This window comes from Rutilus rutilus, assembly GCF_951802725.1.
Source record: "Rutilus rutilus genome assembly, chromosome: 19".
Taxonomy (NCBI): domain Eukaryota; kingdom Metazoa; phylum Chordata; class Actinopteri; order Cypriniformes; family Leuciscidae; genus Rutilus; species Rutilus rutilus.
In genome coordinates this window covers 7,356,056-7,378,026 of record NC_140232.1, presented here as the reverse complement: position 1 = coordinate 7,378,026, position 21,971 = coordinate 7,356,056, and the positions used below count along the sequence as shown (strand labels likewise).

General features: G+C 35.9%; 1 protein-coding gene across 7 annotated transcripts in view; it reads left to right on the top strand.

The window, feature by feature from the left end:
- The window catches only part of aak1a (AP2 associated kinase 1a), a 62,611-nt gene that overhangs the window by 16,574 nt on the left and 24,066 nt on the right, over nucleotides 1-21,971 (top strand). For all 7 annotated transcript variants that reach the window (XM_084390331.1, XM_084390328.1, XM_084390330.1 and 4 more), the window contains exons 2-14: nucleotides 4,835-4,953; nucleotides 8,088-8,196; nucleotides 8,313-8,455; nucleotides 9,470-9,591; nucleotides 9,680-9,761; nucleotides 9,890-10,022; nucleotides 10,462-10,565; nucleotides 12,641-12,720; nucleotides 13,140-13,297; nucleotides 14,481-14,656; nucleotides 17,765-17,958; nucleotides 18,765-18,943; nucleotides 19,083-19,169. In XM_084390331.1, coding sequence (XP_084246457.1) covers nucleotides 4,835-4,953; nucleotides 8,088-8,196; nucleotides 8,313-8,455; nucleotides 9,470-9,591; nucleotides 9,680-9,761; nucleotides 9,890-10,022; nucleotides 10,462-10,565; nucleotides 12,641-12,720; nucleotides 13,140-13,297; nucleotides 14,481-14,656; nucleotides 17,765-17,958; nucleotides 18,765-18,943; nucleotides 19,083-19,169 — 1,686 coding nt within the window. The remainder of the gene's footprint in view (nucleotides 1-4,834; nucleotides 4,954-8,087; nucleotides 8,197-8,312; nucleotides 8,456-9,469; nucleotides 9,592-9,679; nucleotides 9,762-9,889; nucleotides 10,023-10,461; nucleotides 10,566-12,640; nucleotides 12,721-13,139; nucleotides 13,298-14,480; nucleotides 14,657-17,764; nucleotides 17,959-18,764; nucleotides 18,944-19,082; nucleotides 19,170-21,971) is intronic.

Sequence of the window (21,971 nt, the reverse complement as noted above, 5' to 3'; positions counted from 1 at the left end):
GCATCATTTATTTGTGCATTTTTATCATGTCCCTCCATCACACTTCTCATTTACCTCAAAACAATAGTAGTAAACAGTGATTTATTTTTTATTTGTAAAATAACTTTTGTACCCCAAAGTTTGGGGTAATTAAGATTAAATTAAGATTAAATTAAGAAAAAATAAAAATAAAATTAACAAGGACTCATGAAATTGATCAAAGGTGACAGTAGAGATTTATATTATTACAAAAGATTTCTATTTCAAATAAATGCTGTTCTTTTAAACTTTGTTTATCAAAGGATGTATCAAGGTTTCCACGAAAAATATTTTCATTATTGAAAAATTTCATTATTGATAAGAACCATTATTAATATTTGAGCACTACATATTAGAATGATTTCTGAAGGACTGTGGTGGATTTTCGTGAATGTGACAGCAACTCGGACTCTGGTGCGCACTTGCTCAGAAAGAAAAAAGTAAAACTGCTCATGCGTTTTAGCCGATGACGATATCATTAGTTCAACCAAACACATGTAAGGGATAACAGTGGTGAGGATTTCACCTTGGATACGGACATGGGTAATTCATGTTAGGGCAGCACGATATTAGAAAATAGCTACTGACATAGCGAAATGTTGTTTTTCTGCGGTATATATTGCGATATGAAAACAATTTCAACATATGATTTGAATAGCTCTATTTGTAAAGAATTAATCATTCTAGAATGATTGGGGTGATGTTGTAGGAGAGTGCATCTGAGAGTGCATTTATTATTTATTATCAAAATAAGACACAAGCATGGATAAATACAACAGAACAAATGAAATATGCAGTGCTTTATGTTTTTCAGGTAAATCTAACTGTATGCAGGTACAGACATTGAATAATCAAATGTAAAATAACACTGCATAGTCTTCACTGTATAAATTAAATATAATACAAAACTACAAAAGTGATTTTCTCTTTCGCTTTTGTTGTTTGGTTATCATTGGTGACACAAAAAGCTGCTGGTATATAAGGCTGCAGTCACTTTAAGATGAATGCACAGACCCAATATAATCATGATATGCATCCGTTTGATTGTTTACAACACATAACTGACTGTGCTTACGAGGATACTCGCCAAGACAGGTATTTTGACTTAAATTTGCATGCGTGTGTCTGTTCAAGCTAAAAAGAAAGAGAAAGAGAACTGAATTCGGTGTTCAGCTCCAGTCTTCTTGCGCTTGATGTTTAAACTGACAGGATTTGCAAATGATAAACTTTCACTATGATGGTTAAACTTTGCAATTAACCTGCGACTCACATGCGTTCCGAACCGGAGCCGATCAACTATGATCCCTATGCTTGACATCACACATCCACATTGCGATATCGATACTAAAACGATACATACTTCTCACAGCAGCCTGTCATGTATGTGTTGGCAGTAGCAAATCCTGTACTTACTAACTCTCCAGCCGCAGCAGTAGCAGATCTATTGTGCAAAGACCAAATATATCTACATTGTCGTATATTACCATGCCAAACACTCGTGACGACAGAAATATACTACTTTATGCATTTAATCTCACTTTATTAACCAATGTCTTTGCAGCTGACCTTTAATGATCCAGTTCAACCATATGAATAAGCAAAAATGACTTCAGATAAACAGCACATTTGTGGAAATTATTTTATTTTTTTGCTGAAGTAAGAGTGTGGAACTTTCTTCTCCTGCGTCCTATTCTAGAATGGCAGCACAGCTGAATTTTTTTTTATTTTTTTATTTTTTAGCTGCTCTCTCTTTAAAGACGTCAATTTACATTTCCGGCTTCAACCTGAGGCTATTCACTTCACTTTTGGTGTAAAAAGTTTTTTTTACCCAAAAATATACGGGTTTTTTTTCTTCATTTTTTGTTATTAAAAACGAACAAGCAAGCCCAGCCCAGCTGAGAAAAAGTCATGCAAAAGTAACGTAATGCATAACTTTTCATAAAAAGTAAACCAAGTAGTTACAGCAGTTACTTTTAAAAGGAGTAAAGCAATATTGTAACGCATTACTTTTAAAAGTAACTTGCCCCAACACTGATGACTAATATGCTGAAAACGGCTCCGTCAGTGTTAATTGTCTTGTCACATACATTGACAGTTAGAGATTATATTACATAAATCACTTAAATTATATATTTTTTCAATGCAAAACAGCAACATTTGACAAAAGTTGAGTAGGCATCCCTGAATATTACTGTCATTCCTTTATTACAATTCTATTGCAAATCATGCTTCAAATATTAATCTTACATCTCACTCTTTTACCGTTAAATCTGGAGCGCCACTTCTTTGATTAGCCATTTTGACGTTGTTGAGCGCTAATCAGCTCAGATGAAACATCTGAATCTTGGCACTGTACAATATCTTTGCAGATGCAAAGTATAGTTATTATTTGCCAATTTCACAACTTTTACTATATATAAAAATGCAGAGGTCCAGAACTTCAGTGGTGGGGTACGGTCATGCACACAGACTATTCATGGCCTTTCTGAAAATCTAAATTCTGAAAACATGAGACTTTTATGTGCTTTGTGACTAATTGTATCAAATTTTCAGACAATAAAGTTCATTGTTACTCTCACTATGCCTTTGACAGTTGCAGGTTTCTGGACAGAGCTCCTCTTGTTCAGTTGGACTGACATTTGTGACATTTTATTTTATTTTTGTTGGACCTCATGTTGCTTCATCCCAGCTAACAGCATAATCTGATGACCATACTTTTGCCGTGTCAGCGTAACTATTTATGCTGCGACAGTCAAGAAAGTGAGATTCCTGGATTTGTTGCCACAATGTAACTGATGTCAGATGTTAAAAGTGACATTGTTGCATTGCTATTCTGTTGGTAATATTTTACTTGACTGATCAGCCTGCAGGCAGACATCCAGTAGACCAACCAGTTCAACCTTGCACTGTGTCCTAACCAGACGCGATGCGATAAGATTCCAGCAACAAATCATTTGTCTGTCCACATTAGACGCGACGTGACTGCGAGATCAATCAAAACCCACAGCCAATCAGAACATCCTGTGGGCGGAGTCAGTTTAAAGGATATGCTAGTCTTTTTTTATAAAATGACAGGTAGAACTCTTAACTGAGTTCTTAACAGCAACCTTGGTCTTAACAGCAGCATTGATCGTATCTGCTTCTTTCTTTTTTTATGAGAAACCTCGCAAAGTCAGCCATATTGTTTCCATATTCAATGTCTGCACAACTAAATGGACAGCTAAAAATACATGCAAAAAAAATATAAAAGGTTTTGCTGTGAGTTGCAACAAGATCTCAGGTTTTAGGCTACATCATCCGGTTTGTGTCTAATACATTTCAGCTCTCACGTTTCTCTACAAGATTGGAAATCCTACCTCTCAAACAAAATGAAACATCTTAGGTAGATTCTGAAGGACAGTGCTAAATGAAAAACAATATTATCATGTTGCCGTCTTGAGCACCAGTGAATGCTTGAACCGTTTTTTAACAGTTGTGTATGAATTCCTCAAGTGTCCTGAGTGTGAAAAGATGGATCTTAGTTTAACTGCTCAGGACAAACAAGGGACTTGTGAATAACTATCACAAAACAGAAAAACAGCTGTTGATCATCCAGATAACAACAAACAGTATTAAGATTCAAGGGTATGTAAACTTTAAAACTAGTTAATTTGTGTCAATTATTCTGTCTTGTTGTGGTTTACATGTAAACATCGGTTATGTAAAACAGCTTATTCAGGACAATACTCAAAAATAACGCTATATATATAAGTATCTTGAATATTCTGCAAGGGGGTATGTAAACTAATCAGTAGAACTGCAAATGGGCCATAACTTGGTGTTTTTAATGTTGCTCTGCAGTTTCTAGGTTCTGATTCAATCTGATATTTATTTTGAGCTTATTATTCATATAATTTCCTATTGTTCAATTACTAATGAAACAAGTTGTCTAAGGGTACGTTTACATGACAACAATGTACTAAAAACAGAAAAGTTTTTCCTTTGTGTTTTTCAGAGGAAAACTTTGTCAAGCAAAAGCCTAAAAACGCTTTATTCTGCTGCCCGACCAGTAGTTGGCAAAGAAACACTACGCGCCTATACACTGAACACGTAAACATGCATGCGCATGATGTCAGCGTTTTCACTTTTTGTAGTTTAGACGGAGACGATAATGGTATCGTTTTCAAAAACGTGCACTTTGAAATACGTTTTCAAAAGTTTTCAGGCCCCCAAAATGCCATTCCCACGTAAATGAACGACCAAAACGCATAGAACGTTTCCCGTTTATAGTTGAAAACGGTGTCATGTAAACAGCCCCTAAATAAGTAGTAACTCTGAAACATCCAAACAGCAGTGAAGTGAACCGTGCAAGCGAAACTGAAACGGATTTAAAGTAATAGCACATGTCTCAATATTGTCTCAATATAAAGAGTCATAAAATTTGAGGTCACATTCCTAGCACAAACGGTCCGTGATGAGTTATTTCTTGAACTTTAAATCATTAATCCCAAGTATGAGCATTAGTTATTGTGATCCACCAAAGGTTTTTTTGGGAGTACTTTCTCTTACTGTCAGACATAATATAATTAAAATGAGGTTAACCTATCAGTAATGTGGTTATACACCGTGTCCACTGACAGTCGCTCTGAATGCAAAAGGGAAACCGTGTTCAATACCTCCTTATTTCCCTGGACAAAGGTTGCCAGTGTTCCTTGTGATGCTGTGTTACATTTGTTGAATTACAAATGAGATTGATTTGCGTTTCTGCATGTGAGCTCTCAGTAGCTCGACTGTCCTGTGTTTAAAGATTTTCAGGCTGTTGGTTTTCTTTCCACAGGTGGTTTTGCTATCGTATTTCTGGTGAGGACTCATCAGGGCGTCCGCTGTGCGCTGAAGAGAATGTATGTGAACAATGAACATGACCTTGAAGTATGCAACAGGGAGATTCAGATTATGGTGAGACATTGCCTTACATGGTTCTTTACATGCCTTACACATTTTTGTAATGTTCCTGCAGCTCAACTGAGACAGCATGACACTAAAGACACAAACATACTGATCAAATGTATACCCAAAGTTGCTTTTTTAAACATCTGCCAAACGAATGAATGTCAATTGCATTTCACCACAGGCAGCAGTTATCAGGGTCCAGGCTCTTTGAAAATGGGGAAATAATGACCACAATTTCCAGATATGCCATAACAGAAACATTATATTTGTGAATTTCAATGTACAGATATGTTAGTTATACTGTTCCCTATTGGTGGAATTTGACAAAAACTAATATCTGTCTGCAGAATGTCCTGTTATTGACGCCTACCAAATTTCATGCAGATGTGACTCTGTTCAGTGGGTATATAGCCAGTATGGGTTACAGCCGAAAATTTAATTAGCATTTGTTTGCAAAAAAAAAGAAAGCAGACAAACTAGCTTTGATTTGTACATATTTGTTTATTTATTTTGTGTCAGCAGGGATTGTCAGGGTTGAACGCCTTCAGATTTTTTTAAGTCAACATTTATGTGATTAAAGTCGAGTCGACGTTGGCTAGTCGCTGATGATGTCATTAATGAACAAATAAGCCTGAACACGGGTTGCCTTGTGCACAGCTATGGAATATGACACAGCGCTGCCCACAAGGCTATTGCTCATAACAGCTTATTTTTATAACGAGTTATTTTGTCTTTGGGTCGTTATATTTCTCACAGATTTCTACTTGTTCTATGTCATAAACAGATAAAGTAGAACAGTAAAAATTACAATTAAATGAATGCATTTGTGATTGCAAAAGTGATTGCGTGTGAATTATTTATACCTAGCAGAGTCTCTCTACTAATAGTAAAGCTGTGGGTTTAGTTACTAAGAAATATAAGAAGTATAGTCTTGTGGAGTGCTCTCGGAGTATGCATTTATTTAGCATTTTAAGTGCTGGAAATGGAGTGTAAAAGGGGACTTCATAGATTTCTAATCCTGTTGGGCTCTCTATATGGCCTGATCAGCGACTAGTCTGCGTCAAGCTTAAAGCGTCTTGGCAGAGCATTAAAGTCCACGAGTCTGTGCAACCCCTATAGCAAATGTCATGCGAAATGGAAAGACACTTCTAAAATAAGTAATTTGTTTTTACCTAGAGAGTTAAAAATAGTGAACTTAAAAAAAGAAAAAATAACAGGACATTCTGAGGACACTCACATACATTTTTGTCAAATTCCACCAATTGGAAGCAGTATAACTAAAAAAATCTGTATATTTATACTCTTAAGTCATACCGCTGATTCGCTTTCTCTTCATTCATACCAACACAACTGGTGCCATCTTGCTTTTAAATGATCGATTGTATTGAAAATTAAACTTGAGTATTTCACTAATACCCTTTACGGGTTATTTTGCGATAACTGACCTGCTGTACATTATTATCTTGTACATTAGGACTTAAATTTCAATCTATTGCTGACACAAAGGTATTGCATGGCTTCAGATGCATTCAGACGTCATTGTTATGTCCTTTTTGGGTACCCTATTCCTTACAAACATCCAAACAGATGTTTTCTGTAGATTCCCATCCCCCATCACCATTTTGTCCTATTTTTGATTTATCCTTTTAATATCATTACGATTAGACCTTCAAAACTGAGCCATGCACAATCTTAAAAGGATTTGAGGTCTGCTGTTCCTCAGTTTGCATGTAGTGCAGTAAATACAGCGCTGAGAACAGTTCAGTCCCAGTAAAGGTCATTCGTGTCCTCTGGGACTGAGTTCCGAATGGAAATCCAGTGTTCTTCACTGTGAGCTCTACTAAATAGACAGGGAGGAAAATGTCAGCACTGTTTTAGCTTCACAAAGTGTCTTGCTGTTTCAAAATGAGCAGCTGCTCACAGTGCACTCCTAAATAGACGACTAACTGAGGGCATTTCAAGTTTGTGAATGAATGAGTTGATTTGAAAGGACATTGACCAGCTAAGCTATTCCATTTAAAAACTAGCATTGACTTAGTCGCCTCAAAGGCCCATTGTCTGAGCTTTTAGCAAATGGTCGGAAAACAAAGCGAGCTTTCACAATTCAGACACTGTTCAGTAATTCTGTCAAACCTTCTGTCAATATTAATTTCGGGAATTTTTATAAAAATAAAAATGTATTTATTTTTTTACAGCAAATAAACTGCTTTTACACAGAGAGCAAATAGCATTTTTTATTGAAAGAGTTTAGTGATTAAATGAGTTAAGTCAAAAAATTAAGGGTGATTTGGGAATCTTTCCATTTAATATTGTAAATAGTCGCTTAGTGTTAATGTAGTGTGACATCCACTCTCCAAAGGACATTTCAAATTTGTAGATATAAATGTTTATGTTTGTATGTACACACAGATGTAAACATATTTAAAATATAAATCTATAATAGACAGAGAGAGCGAGAGAGAGAGAATTGATTTAATTATTTATATTTACATGCATGCATATATGCTCACACACCGTAACACTTTGGGTTTCCATGTTTTATGGGGACTTTCCTTAGACATAATGATTTTTATATTGTACAAACAGTATGTTCTATACACTAACCCTAAACCTACCCATCACAGAAAACTTTCTGCATGTTTACATTTTCAAAAAACATAATTTAGTATGATTTATAAGCTGTTTTTCTCATTGGACCAAAAAAAAGATTTCTAGTATGGCCATCCTACGCACACACTCATTTGAAATGGTACACACCTGTCTTAACCTGAAATGACTCTGATTAACTCCAAATAAATCTCAGCTCTTCTTGTAAGATTTTTCTGACATCTTGGTTGCATGCTATTACAAGAGCCATGGGCCACAAAGAGTTAATGAAACATCAACTTTAGCATTCAGTGGCATTGCTTAGGGTTTTTTTTTTTTTTTTTTTACATTTAAAGGTGCAAAGGTTCTGATATGGTTTATCTTTGTTTCATTTCGTCAAAAAAAAAAACAGCTATTTTAAAAGGGGTGTGAAGACGTTTTATATCCACTGTATACCCAGACATTTCTTTATGAGATTTTTCCTGCTGATGTCATGTAAAGCTATTTACAATTATTATTTTTTGCTCTCTAAATGTGCTGATCTTGTTGAACAGAGGGACCTTGTGGGTAACAAAAACATTGTTGGTTTCCTGGACTCCAACATCACAGCAGTGGGATCGGGAGATGTTTGGGAAGTTCTCATACTGATGGACTTCTGTAGAGGTCAGTGTGTGTTCCTCTCTCAAGATCTCTTTCAAATTGGGATGCAGACACTTTTTCCCACTACCTTTAGTGTTCTAGACTTACTATGCAACACTTGTGTTGGTGTGATGATCCAGGTGGGCAGGTTGTGAACCTGATGAACCAGCGCTTACAGACTGGATTCAGTGAGCCAGAGGTGCTGCAGATCTTCTGTGACACATGTGAAGCTGTCACTCGACTACACCAGTGCAAAACTCCCATCATCCACCGGGACCTCAAAGTATGAACTCTCTCCAGACATTTATTATTCTGTTTATTTCTTCAAGAAGTAGTTCACCCAAAAATGAAAATTCTGTCATCATTTAATCACCTCCATTTTGTTCCAAACCCATATGAATTTCTTATGAAACACAAAATAAGTGTTCAGTATTTTTTAGCTGCTCTTTTCCATACAATTAAAACATACAGAAACTAGTGTTTGTCAAGCTTCAAAAAGATGTTGCCATTGATTCCAACATGATGTGATGTTTTGATGACTCAAATGTGAATATTGCTTTAACCCTGTAAAGCCTGACATACAAAATATGATTTTTTTGGAATGGAACAGGTTTATTGAACCTTTAGACTTATGCACGTGTGTCTTTGCATATATATGCACATGTGTTTTTTGTTGAGAGTATAATATTTGATACATCAGGCTTTTATGGCTCATATAGTATGACATAGTGAGAATATGGAGCTCACACTCGAGGAAAAAACCCTCAGTTTTATTTAGAGGCCCAAACTAAGCAAAAATATGCCATTTGCTGATATTTATAAGGCCAAAAAGAAAGGTTTCTTTGATTGTAATGTAAATCAGTGAGAGCTTTATAACATGAAATGCATATAAATATCTGTTGTCACCATATCCCCCAATATTATGTCTTCGTATGATGATATTTTAATGCTTAGTTTTATGATCAAAACTGTAGTTTTTATTGTCGGGGGCAAAACGTTTATTTCTCACATATTTAAATGATTTTTCTAAAAAATTATGTATGGATAATCAAGTAAAAGTCAGTTGATTCAGTCTAGAAAATGTTCATCTTGAAATATTACTAACAATATAAAAGTTATTCTTAGATTTACTTAATAAAAATTAGTAAGATTTCACAGCAAAAAGACCTGAAGTGAGACGTTACATTTTTTCCTGTTTTAGAGCTCATTTGTGATCTTTTTTGAGTACTGCTTCAGTTAAGCTTTTCCAAAACAAAGGCAGAACCTCATGTGTCTCCTCTCTCTGTGTCTGTTTTAGGTGGAGAACATTTTGCTGCATGACAGAGGTCATTATGTGTTGTGTGATTTTGGCAGTGCCATTAACCGCTCCCAGAATCCACAAACAGAAGGTGTAGCGGCTGTAGAAGAAGAAATCAAGAAGTGAGCGTCAGTTTCTTTGTTTATATGGCACACCACAGTTTTACTTGTTTACATCAATTAAATCTTTCACTCTGTGTGTGTGTTTAAGGTACACTACTCTATCATACCGGGCCCCAGAAATGGTGAATCTTTATGGGGGCAAAGTTATCACTACTAAAGCAGATATATGGGTACGTTAAATAGGTGAAGACTGTTAGAGAATAATTCTGTTATCTACAACAACAGTGTAGTGCAGTTTTTTTTTTTTTTTTTTTTAGTATTCAGAAACACAGTGACGTTAGTATGTTTGTGTCCTCAGGCTTTGGGCTGCTTGTTGTATAAGTTGTGTTATTTCACATTGCCGTTTGGAGAGAGTCAGGTGGCCATCTGTGACGGCAGCTTCACCATCCCAGACAACTCCCGCTACTCGCACGACATGCACTGTCTCATCCGTAAGTTTCGCTGTTGATCCGTTATCTGATTAGATTTTTTTTTTATTAAAAATTATCTTGAAGATTTTGACACTTCATGCAAGTTTCATAGATAATATTTTATGTGTGTGTCCTAAATGCACACAATTAAATAGTGTTGTCAAAAGAAGTCGGTACTGAAATTTAAAAAATGTGATGATACCAGTATTTCCCTCTAGCATTTTGAGCATGTTGGATTCTTAAACACCTCTGATTGGCCACTGTGTGTTCATGTGCTCAATATATGTCTGTGATTGGCTACAATGATCAACGCTTCAATGTGACCTTCATATAACACAAAGAGAAAAAAAAGTAAAAAAAAATTGTAACAATTATTTTTTTATTTTTTTTGTAACAAAAAAAACCCCGGATTTTTACCTGTAGACTTTTTTTTTTTTGATTTGTTTTATTTTCCCAACAGGTTACATGCTGGAGCCAGACCCTGATGTCAGGCCAGATATCTACCAGGTGTCATATTTCGCCTTTAAACTGGCACGGAAAGAATGTCCAGTACAGAATATCGACGTAAGACCTGCTCATTCAGACTGTGACGAATGACTTAAGATCTCTCTTCCTTCTTCCTGTGCTATAGCTAGACAAACTACCATGTGCATTTGCCCTGATCTTCTCACCTATTTTCCTGCCACACTCATGGTTTTTGTTCTCTTTTCCAACACATTCTTCTTAATCCATGTTTAATTCATGCCCATCCCTTTCAGTAGTTATAGTAAGTGCTTGCACGTAACGGCAGAGGAAGTGGAATGTCGCTTGTTGCTGCCATTTGGCCCAGATCCAGTGGTCCCTCCCACTCTGAGCGGTATTGATAGCATAATGGAAGCATTGAGTCATGATCAAAGACATATTAACTTTGGCACCGCAAAGTGTTGTTTAGAGTTCAATAGGAATGACCTCCAACAAACAGTTTTTTCAATGTTGCTGCTACAAAAAGCCTTTTTGAAAAAATAAAATAAAATAATTTTCTCTGTAAAGTTAGTCTGATATAAGTCATATTTTTGTTATTAAAGGTTTATTTCACTTCAGAATAAACATTTCCTGATGATTTACTCACCCCCACATCATCCAAGATGTTCATGTCTTACTTTCTTCAGTCGAAAAGAAATGAAGGTTTTTTGAGGAAAACATTCCAGGATGTTTCTCCATACAGTGACTTCAATGGGGTACAACAGTTTGAAGGTCCAAATTGCAGTTTCAATGCAGCTTCAAAGGGCTCTACACGATCCCAGCTGAGGAAAAAGAGTCTTATCTAGCCAAACCATCTGTCATTTTCTTTAAAAAATGTTTTTACATTTATATACCTTTTTTACCACAAATGCTCATCTTGCGCTAGCTCTGCAATTTCATAATTACGTTGAAATGTCACACATGTTCTGGTTCAAAAGGTAGGCTAGGGTGAAAAACTCCCATCAATATAAATCGTTGTTTTACCTATTTTATTTTAAATTGTAAATGCCTTTAGTCTTTGCACGTTCGCTTTGTAAACAGTAGGTTGATACTTCCTGCAAAAAAAAAGTATATAAATGTTCATTTTTATTTAGAAAATGACAGATGGTTTGGCTAAGACCCTTTTTCCCTCGGCTGGGATCGTGTAGAGGCTTTGAAGCTGCACTGAAACTGCAATTTGGACCTTCAACCTGTTGGTTCCCTTTGAAGGCCACTATTTGGAGAAAAATCCTGTAATCTTTTCCTCAAAAACCTTCATTTCTTTTCGACTGAAGAAAGAAAGACATGAACATCTTGGATGACGTGGGGGTGAGTAAATTATAAGGAAATTTTAATCCTAACCTGAACTAATCCTTTTAGCACATGGGAAATCTCCCTGTAAAGTAAACAGGTTTTTAGGGTAGGGAAATCACCCTGATTGCCTATCCAGTGAGGTTTCCCTGACTCAGACTGCGTCTACAAATAAATATATCATTGCTAATGAACATGCCTTTATTACACATTTGTGTTTGTGCCAACAACATGACACTTATGGAGTGAGACAATTGACACTACATAAATAACTTCATAAGTTAAATTAATGATTAACTTATTCTATAAAAAAAACACATTTACTTTATTATGTTACTGGTCTTCATGCACAATTAATTGGCACATCTTATTCAGAGTTATTTTAGTATTATTTATATACTATTATAATATTTATTAATAGTTTGAATGAGCTTTTATTTTTAGTTTAATGTTTGGTAATTTTGTTACATGCTTTATTTGTTTATCTGTTTAGCTTTATTTTTTTATTTCAGATTTAGTAATTTTAGTAAGTTATTTCAGTTATTTGCCAAGACAGCATTTTTAGTTTATCTAATATTTATATTTTATTTCAGCTTTACCATTTTTTACAGTTTTAGTTTTGGTTTTATAACCACAATTAAAGAACACCTTTCTGTTTCGGCTACCTACAAACTCACTCCATATTGGTAATAAGTAGAAGTCCTAAATTCCACTCAGCATGTTTTTTTGTGTTGAATTCGAGAAATCTCAGAAATAAAATGAGTTGCAAATGTTTCATGTTGACTAAAGACAATCATATACAACATAACAATGTGATGGTAATTATAAAATTTCTCTCATTCCACTAGAATTCACCCATTCCTGCAAAACTCCCAGAGCCAATCAGAGCCAGCGAAGCCGTGGCCAAGAAGAGTCAAAACAAAGCCAGGTGAGACTTTCATTTATCTGTGTGGTCACAAATGTTGTTAAATTATGATGTGTTTTTTTTTTTTTTTTTTTTTTTTTTGGGATGCATATAGTGGTGCAGGGATGATGTGAAATAAGGTTTTTGGTAAACATAACTTGACAAATAGTTTTGTTCTACAGCGTAAATTTTTTTATTAGCATAAAGTTTTCAAAATGCACGTTTCCGATATGGGTGTGTGCAGTTTACATTGTAGAACAAAACGTTCAAGGATAGTCATGGTATGTTTCACACAGATCTTATTTTACTCATAAACTGAAAAACCCCATTATAAAAACCCACTGGAAAATCTCGATTAGTCGTTTTGACGTCATCCCTGCAGCATTCTTACTGTATATAGTGGTAGTTCTGACTTGACTTGAACTTTTTTTTTTGTCATTCAGGCTCACTGATCCAATCCCCACTCTTGAAACGTCCATTGCGCCACGGCAACGTCCCAAGGCTGGCCAAGCTCAACCAATCGCAGGCATCCTGCCCATCCAACCAGCACTCACCCCTCGCAAAAGAGCCAATGCACCTGCAGGACCCAGCCAGCCAATCAGTGAGTGTTTATTTTTTGCTCCTTCATCCAAAATCAAACACTATCTATGCATCACCACCAGAACAAACCCGTTTGTGTGGCTACACTCCTTCATCTCTTCGTGCTCGCTCTTTTTTTTTTTCACTTTTACTCTCGTCCCCTGACGACACTTCACCTGTTGTATTGACCGGCATGCGTCTTTGGCTGACACACCCGACTCTAGTATTCCCACTGGTTCAATCAGTGTGTTATTAGAGAGAGCTTTTAAAACCTCTCTATTGAACTCCTGACACACTGAATCCTACTGAGCTGACATTTCACTTCTTATTTCTGGTCAATGCTAATTAAAGTGCTACACAGTTCATTGATCATGAATATACTGACGTATTGTTATCCTCCTGAAATGTTTTAGCACCAGATTATCTGGGTCTGTCTTCATTTAGGATGACGTTTCATTTTTATCAAGTAATTTATTATAGCTGAAAATGCAAATGCTGCACAAAGTAACAAAATTGCTACCACACAGAACATGTATGTATTTTTAACATACAAAAACAGCAGTAAAGACATTAATGTTACCAAAAATAAGAATGCTTCAAATAAATGCTATTCTTTTCAACTTTCGATTTATCAAAGAATCCTGAAAAATAGAAAACTTTCACAATATTACAGTTTTTTTCTGTATTTTTGATCAAATTCATGCTTTGGTGACCATAAGACAAAGACAAAAAAAGACCAACCCCAAACTTTACATTGGTAATTTAAGTGAACATCTGGTTATTGGAAATCTGAATAAAAACACGTGGCTTATACCTGTATTAATCGTAATTTCTTATTACATAAACACTTTGTATGATGTATGTATATTTGGGATATGTCATGTAAACACATTAACCTGTTGACCATAACTTCCTGATTAAAATACTGTGTAGTATTACAAAAAAATGCTGATTAATAAATAATAACAGTGAGTTTCTTCAGGACTTCAAGTAGATAATTGTTTTGTTGTTGTTTGGGGGGGAATAAGCTGACTTAATATGTATACCTTGCTGTGGATTAGAACTAAAGTAGATTGAATAGAGACAGATTTTTTTTTTTTTTTTTTTTTTAATACTCGAAATATCAAATTAAATTACATTGTGAATATTGTGGTTTTGTGTTTTGTTTTTTAATTTTTAATTTGTGTTTTTCTATTTGTTCACAGGTGTTAACATGGCTTCCCAGCCTGTTTCTCTTGCCCAATCACAGGTTCCTGTCGCTCAGCAACAAGCCACTCCTATTCCAATACAGGCCACGCCCTCTCCACCGCAGACCACACCCCAGCACACACAACTGTTTGTACAGCAGCAAAATACAGCCTTCTTTACTGCTCAACAACAGGTAACTGCTACAAAAAAAGTGGATATAATCTTAAAAATAATATAATTCAAAGTCAACATGAAATCAGAATTGACCATATTTAGTTTCTTACTACACATTTATGTCTTACTGTGAACTTTATCCTCTGCAAACGCTCTTTTCATAAGCTAATCAAATCCAGATGGATCAAATTAAGTCCTACCTTGCATTTTTCCCCTCATCGAATACCCTATTTTCCTCATAAATATGTCACATTATGGAAGTAAAACAGGTTGTGATTTTGGTTTCATGTGAACTTAAGAATGATCATCTCTGAAACGCTACGTCGTGGATTTGAATTTTTACATTTGCAAAAAGAAGAAATGTGATGTCAATTGTTGCACCTACCTCCTATTTTAGCAGCATCACTCAACGCAGACGAGCGCCATACCTGCACAAACGGTTGCATCATCCTCCACCCCTGTTTCTACACACTCTAAACCTAAGAATAGGGCTCCCCCTCCACCCATACACCACCCTCAAACCAACCTCAAACCGACATTATCAGCAACCGCACAGACAAAAAGCAAAGCAACGGCCCCAGCTCCGCCTGCAGAGTGTTCACATAGTAATAACGTAGATGGTGATATCTCGGCCCAACCTAAAACCAAAGCTATGGCACCTCCACCCCCTTCAGCTCATGCCTCCACCCCTCCTCCACCTAAAACCACCTCAGCGCCATCCGCTGACTCTGAAGTGGACCCAGTGCAGAGGGTAACCCTCCCAACATCTGTGTCTGTTCTGTTAGAGTGATTCTCTTTACTTTCTAGAGCCTTTATCCTCCGCTTGTTGACTTGCCATGCACCTTAAAACTTGCAAAACTTGCATACATTGTCATAAAATCAGTATGTGTTGACAGTTACTGTATAATTATACCTGCAGGGCTAGGTGTCATGTACAACACAAGTGGAGTCGTTCTATATAATAGACCTTAGTCAGGGCCGTCGTCTTACTGAATTTTATTTAGATGAAAATGAAGCTGTGAGATATAGACTTATAGTCTTTACAATGGCATGCACCGAATAAAGGTCCTAAATCAAATGTAATTTGTAAACTCAACTAGGGCTGCAGGATTGATAATAATAATAATTTTACTCCTTTAATTTTACAGCTGATATACAATTCAAATACTATATTTGTTCTTAAATACTTGTATATTATATATTTTACAGTTAAACATTACAATAGTACTATATATATATATATATATATATATATATATATATATATATATATATATATATATATATATATATATAATATATATATTATTATTATTATTATTATTATTATTATTATTATTATTATTTTTTTTTTTTTAAATCTACTTTTTTTTTTTGTAGTTATGGAAGCTTGTGTCCGCCACAGAATAAAAAAGAAAAAAGGTAATTGCGACTTTTTTTTTCTTTTCTCAAATGCGAGATGTAAACTCGCAATTGCGAGTTATAAAGCCCAATTCTGAGGAAAAAAAATACTCACTGACTTCAGAATTGGACTTTATAACTCGCAGTGCGAGTTTATATCTCACATTTGAGAGAAAGAAAAGTCAGAATTGCGATTTATAAAGTCAGAATGGTGAGAGGAAAAAATTGCAATTATTTTTTAAATTGATTTATTCTGTGGTGGAAACAAGCTTCCATAACTACTATTACTACTAAATAAATAAAAAACAAATAATAAATATTACTATTGTAATGTTTAACTGTAAAATAAAAAAAAACAAGTATTTAAGAAAGAATATAGTATTTTAATTTTATATCTGCTGTAAAATTATGATGTCTTATATGACTTAATTTCAAGCTTTTATTTTGACGAAATCGCAGGGAAACTGAAAAAAACTCTCCTTTGTTTATAAGAACTTACATGTATGGAAAGATGGTTGGCGCATGTTGTGTTCTTAAAGTACCTTAAAACGACCCAAACTCAGAGCAGATGCAGAGATGATGTTCGTGTGGATCAGTGTTTACTTTGAACCGATTCGTTTTGAGACACTGCAAACACTTTTCAGTTGATAAGTTTATAACTAATGATTTTTACAACGGAAATTAATCAATCAAATATTCACAATGACTTTCTTCTAGAGCTGCTGTAAAGCCAAAACAATCAATTGTTGCATTAATTTCCTGCTTTGAAACAATCCGTATTATAAAAAGCGTTATATAAATGGAGACTTGACTTGACTTTACTTGTCATATTTACATATTTATTTAATTAAATATTTCACGGAAACGGTTTTGTCAGCTGGACTGACAGGGCACAGCTCAACAGTACAATCCACTGAAAACAGCACGTCTATCCCTGACAGCCTCGTTTTAATTTCTGTCAAAAATCATATATGGCGCTACCCTGACTAAAATCTATATCTTTGTCATGACACATCTGAAGTTCATCTTTGTTAACTAACTCTCATGTCATTCCAAACACATCTCATTTGTTGTTCTTTTCTAAAACATGAAAGGAGAAGTTTAGCAGAATATTCACATAAAGTGAAAGTATTTTAAATACCAAAATTCAGTTTTAAATGTTTCACATTTAAAAATGTGATTGAGGGAATAGCCCTCTGCTCTATTCTTAAGTTTAATTTGTGTTTGTATATTGGTCGCAACTTAGCTAAGTTTGGCACAAAGATTTGAGGGCAATGGCAAAAGATTTTTAGAAGATTTTCAATGAATAAAATCTTTCTGTTCCTATGGCTTCCAAAGAGCTGAAAAATAGAGCCTGAATCATTCTTCAGGTGAGCACAATAGCCCAATTCCATATCCACTTCCATTATGGACAAAAAGTAATAATCATACGGATTTGGAATGACATGAGGGTGAATAAATGTCCCATTCATCTAACAACAGACATTTAACCTTTCAAAGGTGAACCTTTGGCATTTTCTCATTTCATAGAAATCATTTTCATCAACTTTTTTCAACAAATCAGTGAGATATCAGATTTGTCTTTTTTTAAAAGCTCTCTTTCTGTACCTTTCAAAGATAGAAATGACTCATTTGCAATTTCAGAAATTAAATTCCCTTAAAAATATTCTTAAGCTTCCACAGGCTTTAATGTTACTTTGTCTTTATACCTTTCTTTCTGTAAAAGTCCATCGCTGGAAGTCGTGGGATGCATAAAGTCGGATCTTTGACTCCACCCTCTTCTCCTAAGACCGCCCCAAAGGGAGGCCACAGACGAATTCTGAGTGATGTCACACACAGCACCATATTCGGAGTTCCTGTGAGCAAGTCCACTCAACTGCTTCAAGCTGCTGCTGCAGAGGCCAGCCTTAATAAGTCCAAGTAAATCAAGAAAATACTTTATCAAACTTCAGTTTTAACCTTTACATTGTCCAGCATTGGGTAAAGATAAAGATTGTATTGGAGTAAGCACTACATTGACACTAGCAGTCATTTTTGACCGCGAACAGTACAAGTGTGACTATTTTTTTCAGGACCATATAACCTTTTCTAATCATGTCCATGATTTTTGTGTGTGTGTGTGTGTGTTCAAATAGCAAGTGCCAAAACCTTTACCAAGGTCAATAACGACCAAACAGCACCAGAGGGTTAAGCTGTTTAATATTTTTTTTCAGCAGGATTGATTATTTTTTGATTGCTAAAGGTTTAAAACCAATCAGATTTATCTCTCACCAATGTTTTTGACTGCAATTCAACACACTCAGTTGGCCGAAAAGGCTCAGATGGGGTTACTAGTGCCAGAACACACTGCAAAAAACTGTGCCACCAGATGCTCAACAACAGCCCTACATCAGCCGACCGTCGGCTTGATGTGTAATGGTCTTTTTACACAAAATCGAATTGAAAATGCAAATAGTTTTTATTTTCACTCATGCAACATGCTGAGATCATGTGAGAACAATGTAGCATACTGCTGTTTTATATATTTATAAGTGATGCTCCCCAGACAGACCAATGTCTTAGAATTAGTCATGGTTATGGCATAACCACCTTAAAGGTACAGTAGCAAAAGCAACCTTTTTAATTATAAGAGAGAAAAATTGACATCAAAACCAAATTATGAGTTTTGGTGCAAAAAACCTTGAAGTGGAACTTTTTAAAGTTTGCATTGTGTTTTTTGACTGTAGGTCAGCTAGCACCACTCCCTCTGGTTCTCCATGTTCATCACAGCAGAGTGTTTATCAGTCAGGGGAGGCTTCGGGACCCTCAGCTGGAGCCTCAGCGTCCTGGAACCCTTTTGGCGATGACAACTTCTCCAAACTCACAGCAGAAGAGCTGCTTAACAAGGATTTTGCCAAATTGGATGGTAAATCCAATGTTTTCGTTTGAAATCAAGTACTCAAAGTAATTTTAGCACAATATTTATTTTAGTTAGTATTCTGCACACTTTATTTAAGCAAACCTCTACAGAGAGACTTAAGTAATACTTGTGTCTGTGTTTCCAGCTAAGATGGCAGAGAGATCCTGTCCTGAAAATCTGATTCCTGGGTTGCAGTCTGTGTCTTCCAATAAAGGCTTTCTCCAGGGAGGAGGTACAGTCTGTTTATCACTCTCTCTGTCTGTCCCAGTGCTTGCTGGGAGTCTGTTAATGCTTAAGACAGAACTGCATTGCAAAAGTAGTTTGTTTTCCACTTTCAAAGCAATGTGATGCCACAAATGCTGTTAACTTCTACTGAACCTGGAACAGATTCAACCAATGGGTGCTGCCAGATTTTCGGGATGGGGGATAGTCCTCCACAATTTACTGCAAACTCTGGAAATGGAATGCCAGTTTTTCACAATCCTTGTTATTCCCAATGGATCAAGTCCCACCCTACATTTTTGTGTTGCATATCCTGTTTCACCCAGAAACATGCCACGTTGCTGAAGTCAAATGGGTTGTGAATGTTGATTCACTTTCAAAGTCTTTTGAGAGACTTTAAAATGGCATTAAATGTTCTTGACCTCTTCTAGCCTTCCAGAAATAAAGTAGCGTGCATTTCACCTGCTAGCAGCCTTGTGATAAGCCTTTCCTCTTCCTATTTATAGAGATAAAGACAGATACGGCACTCTTTTTCCACCTGGGTTCTTGGAAACATTGCGGACCCTTGTCAGTAATCAATTAAAGGGTAAATTCTGATCAAGATTGTTATTGGGTGATTAAGACCTTTAAAAAGGTGTAGTTTCTCTTTGTAGTGAAACTTTTTGTGAGACTTTTTCACTATTCCTTCAATTTAGGGTTAGGGATTTAGACAAACTTTGAGTACTGTAACTCATCCTGAACCGCCGTTTGTGCTACATACATGAATGATATTTGAAAGATTCTGGCTTATTGAGGAGAGGTGTGTTATTTGTTTTACTAAAGTGATCAGTCTTACAGCTTTCTCCTAGTTGACGGTAAAACTATCAAAATCCCATAGACTTGCATAGGAGGAGGAACCCGAGCCATATCCAAAGACCAGAATATCATAGGCTGCGTTTACACTTGGCATTAACATACGATCACCGTGTTTCGATCAAGCAGATCGGATCATAAGCCAATCAGGACATGGTGTGTTTACACCTGTCCATATCAAGTGGCTTCTGTATCTGGATAACAGATCGGATCTCGTATAAAAAAAAAAAAAAAAAAGGATGGCTCCGGTGCAAAGTGGTGGGTTTTCTTTTAAAAACAGTTTTCAGTCAGGACATTTTACAAATCTCGCAAAATGAGGAGGATGAAGAGGCTGCAAGTACTAACAATGTGGATAGATGCCGTAATGAAAACGGTACAGAGAAACGCATCCGAGAACATTGCCAGCTGTGGTGGGGAAAATGCGCGTTCTTTACAGAAAATGAATGGTTCTGGGGCGAAAGCAAACATTTCAGAATATTTGCGATGTACTTCGCACTCGACTGTATCGCAAAACCACACAGCTCTCAGTTCCGGAGAGAGGAGGGGGAATAATGGCATTGGGGGGGGTTTGTGTGACGTCCTCCTGTGAATGCAGACACGATGGCTGGATTGCGTTTACATTACACTGAGATCCGATCACAATGCGTCCTGGACTACCTCCGAACCTGGGCACGCTGATCGGATAACATTCCGATCAGAAGTGCATTTACACTTGTCTTTTCAATGTGTATGTGGACAACATCTGGATACAGGTCACATGTTAATGTCAAGTGTAAACGCGGCCATAGAGACTTGGGGCCTGGGCTCTTCTAAAAATGTGTCTGTAAGCGACTGATTAGCAATGCCCTAGCAACTTCTTAGAACACTCTTATCTGTCACATGGTAATAGACTTAAAGGGTTCACCCTCCAAAAAAAAAAAAGAAAAAAAAAAGAGTATTCTGTCATCATTCTCGCCCTCAAGTCTTTCCAAACCCATGAGACTTTTCTTTGAAACACAAATGAAGATATTTTTAATAAAACCTGAGTGATTTCTCCAGTCCATTCCAGCTAAACTTTAAAGATTCAAAAACATTATAAAAGTAATCCATATGAACTGAATGGTTTAATCAGTCTTCTGAAGACACACAATCACTTTATATGATGAACAGTTTTAATTTAGGCATTCATTAACATAAAAACATTGATCCACACACAAACTCATCAAATATGTTAAATGGAAGCTCAGATGTGCTTGCTTGATGCATGAGAACCAATGAGGTTTGTTCTCGTATCATGCAAGCAAATTTGAGATTTCGCAAGAATCAGTGAGGTTTGATGGGTTATATGTTTGTGGTGGGTTGTTCAATGTTTATAGTAAAATAATAATGAAAAATAATAAAAGCCTTAAGTAAATATATACCACTCTCCACAAATATGGTACACTGTTTCATGGCCTTTTTGTGAAGCGTTCGAGTGTTACTGTTATTTAGTATTAATTTATCATTGATGTATTTGGTTTAAAAATTTCAGGTTCTCATTTTGTGAAAAGTGCCATGCATCTCACATTGCCATTTAACCAAAAAAGACAATTATATTTAAACAACATATTCTGCTACACTGTATATAATGGCAGTGTATATGTGCATAGATATTCTTTTAAATGTTATTTTATCTTTTTGATTTTTAGTGTTAGAATTTGTATGTAAAAGTGAAGCGATGATTCTCAGCAGAAAGCACAGAGGATGGATTAACGCTTGAAAGTCTTACATAAGCACAGTCTGGTAATCCTCTGAATCTGATGACACACACCAGATCATGCTGGGTAAATTTAAGGCACAGGTAAACCTTTTGAGAGCTGAAGGATACAAGGTCATGAAATTGGCAATCATGTGTACCGTAGCTCCATGGAGATCTGACACACACTTTTCCCCAACAATAGTCAGTAGCCGTATCTAGGGACCAATCGAGTCCTGTAAGTAA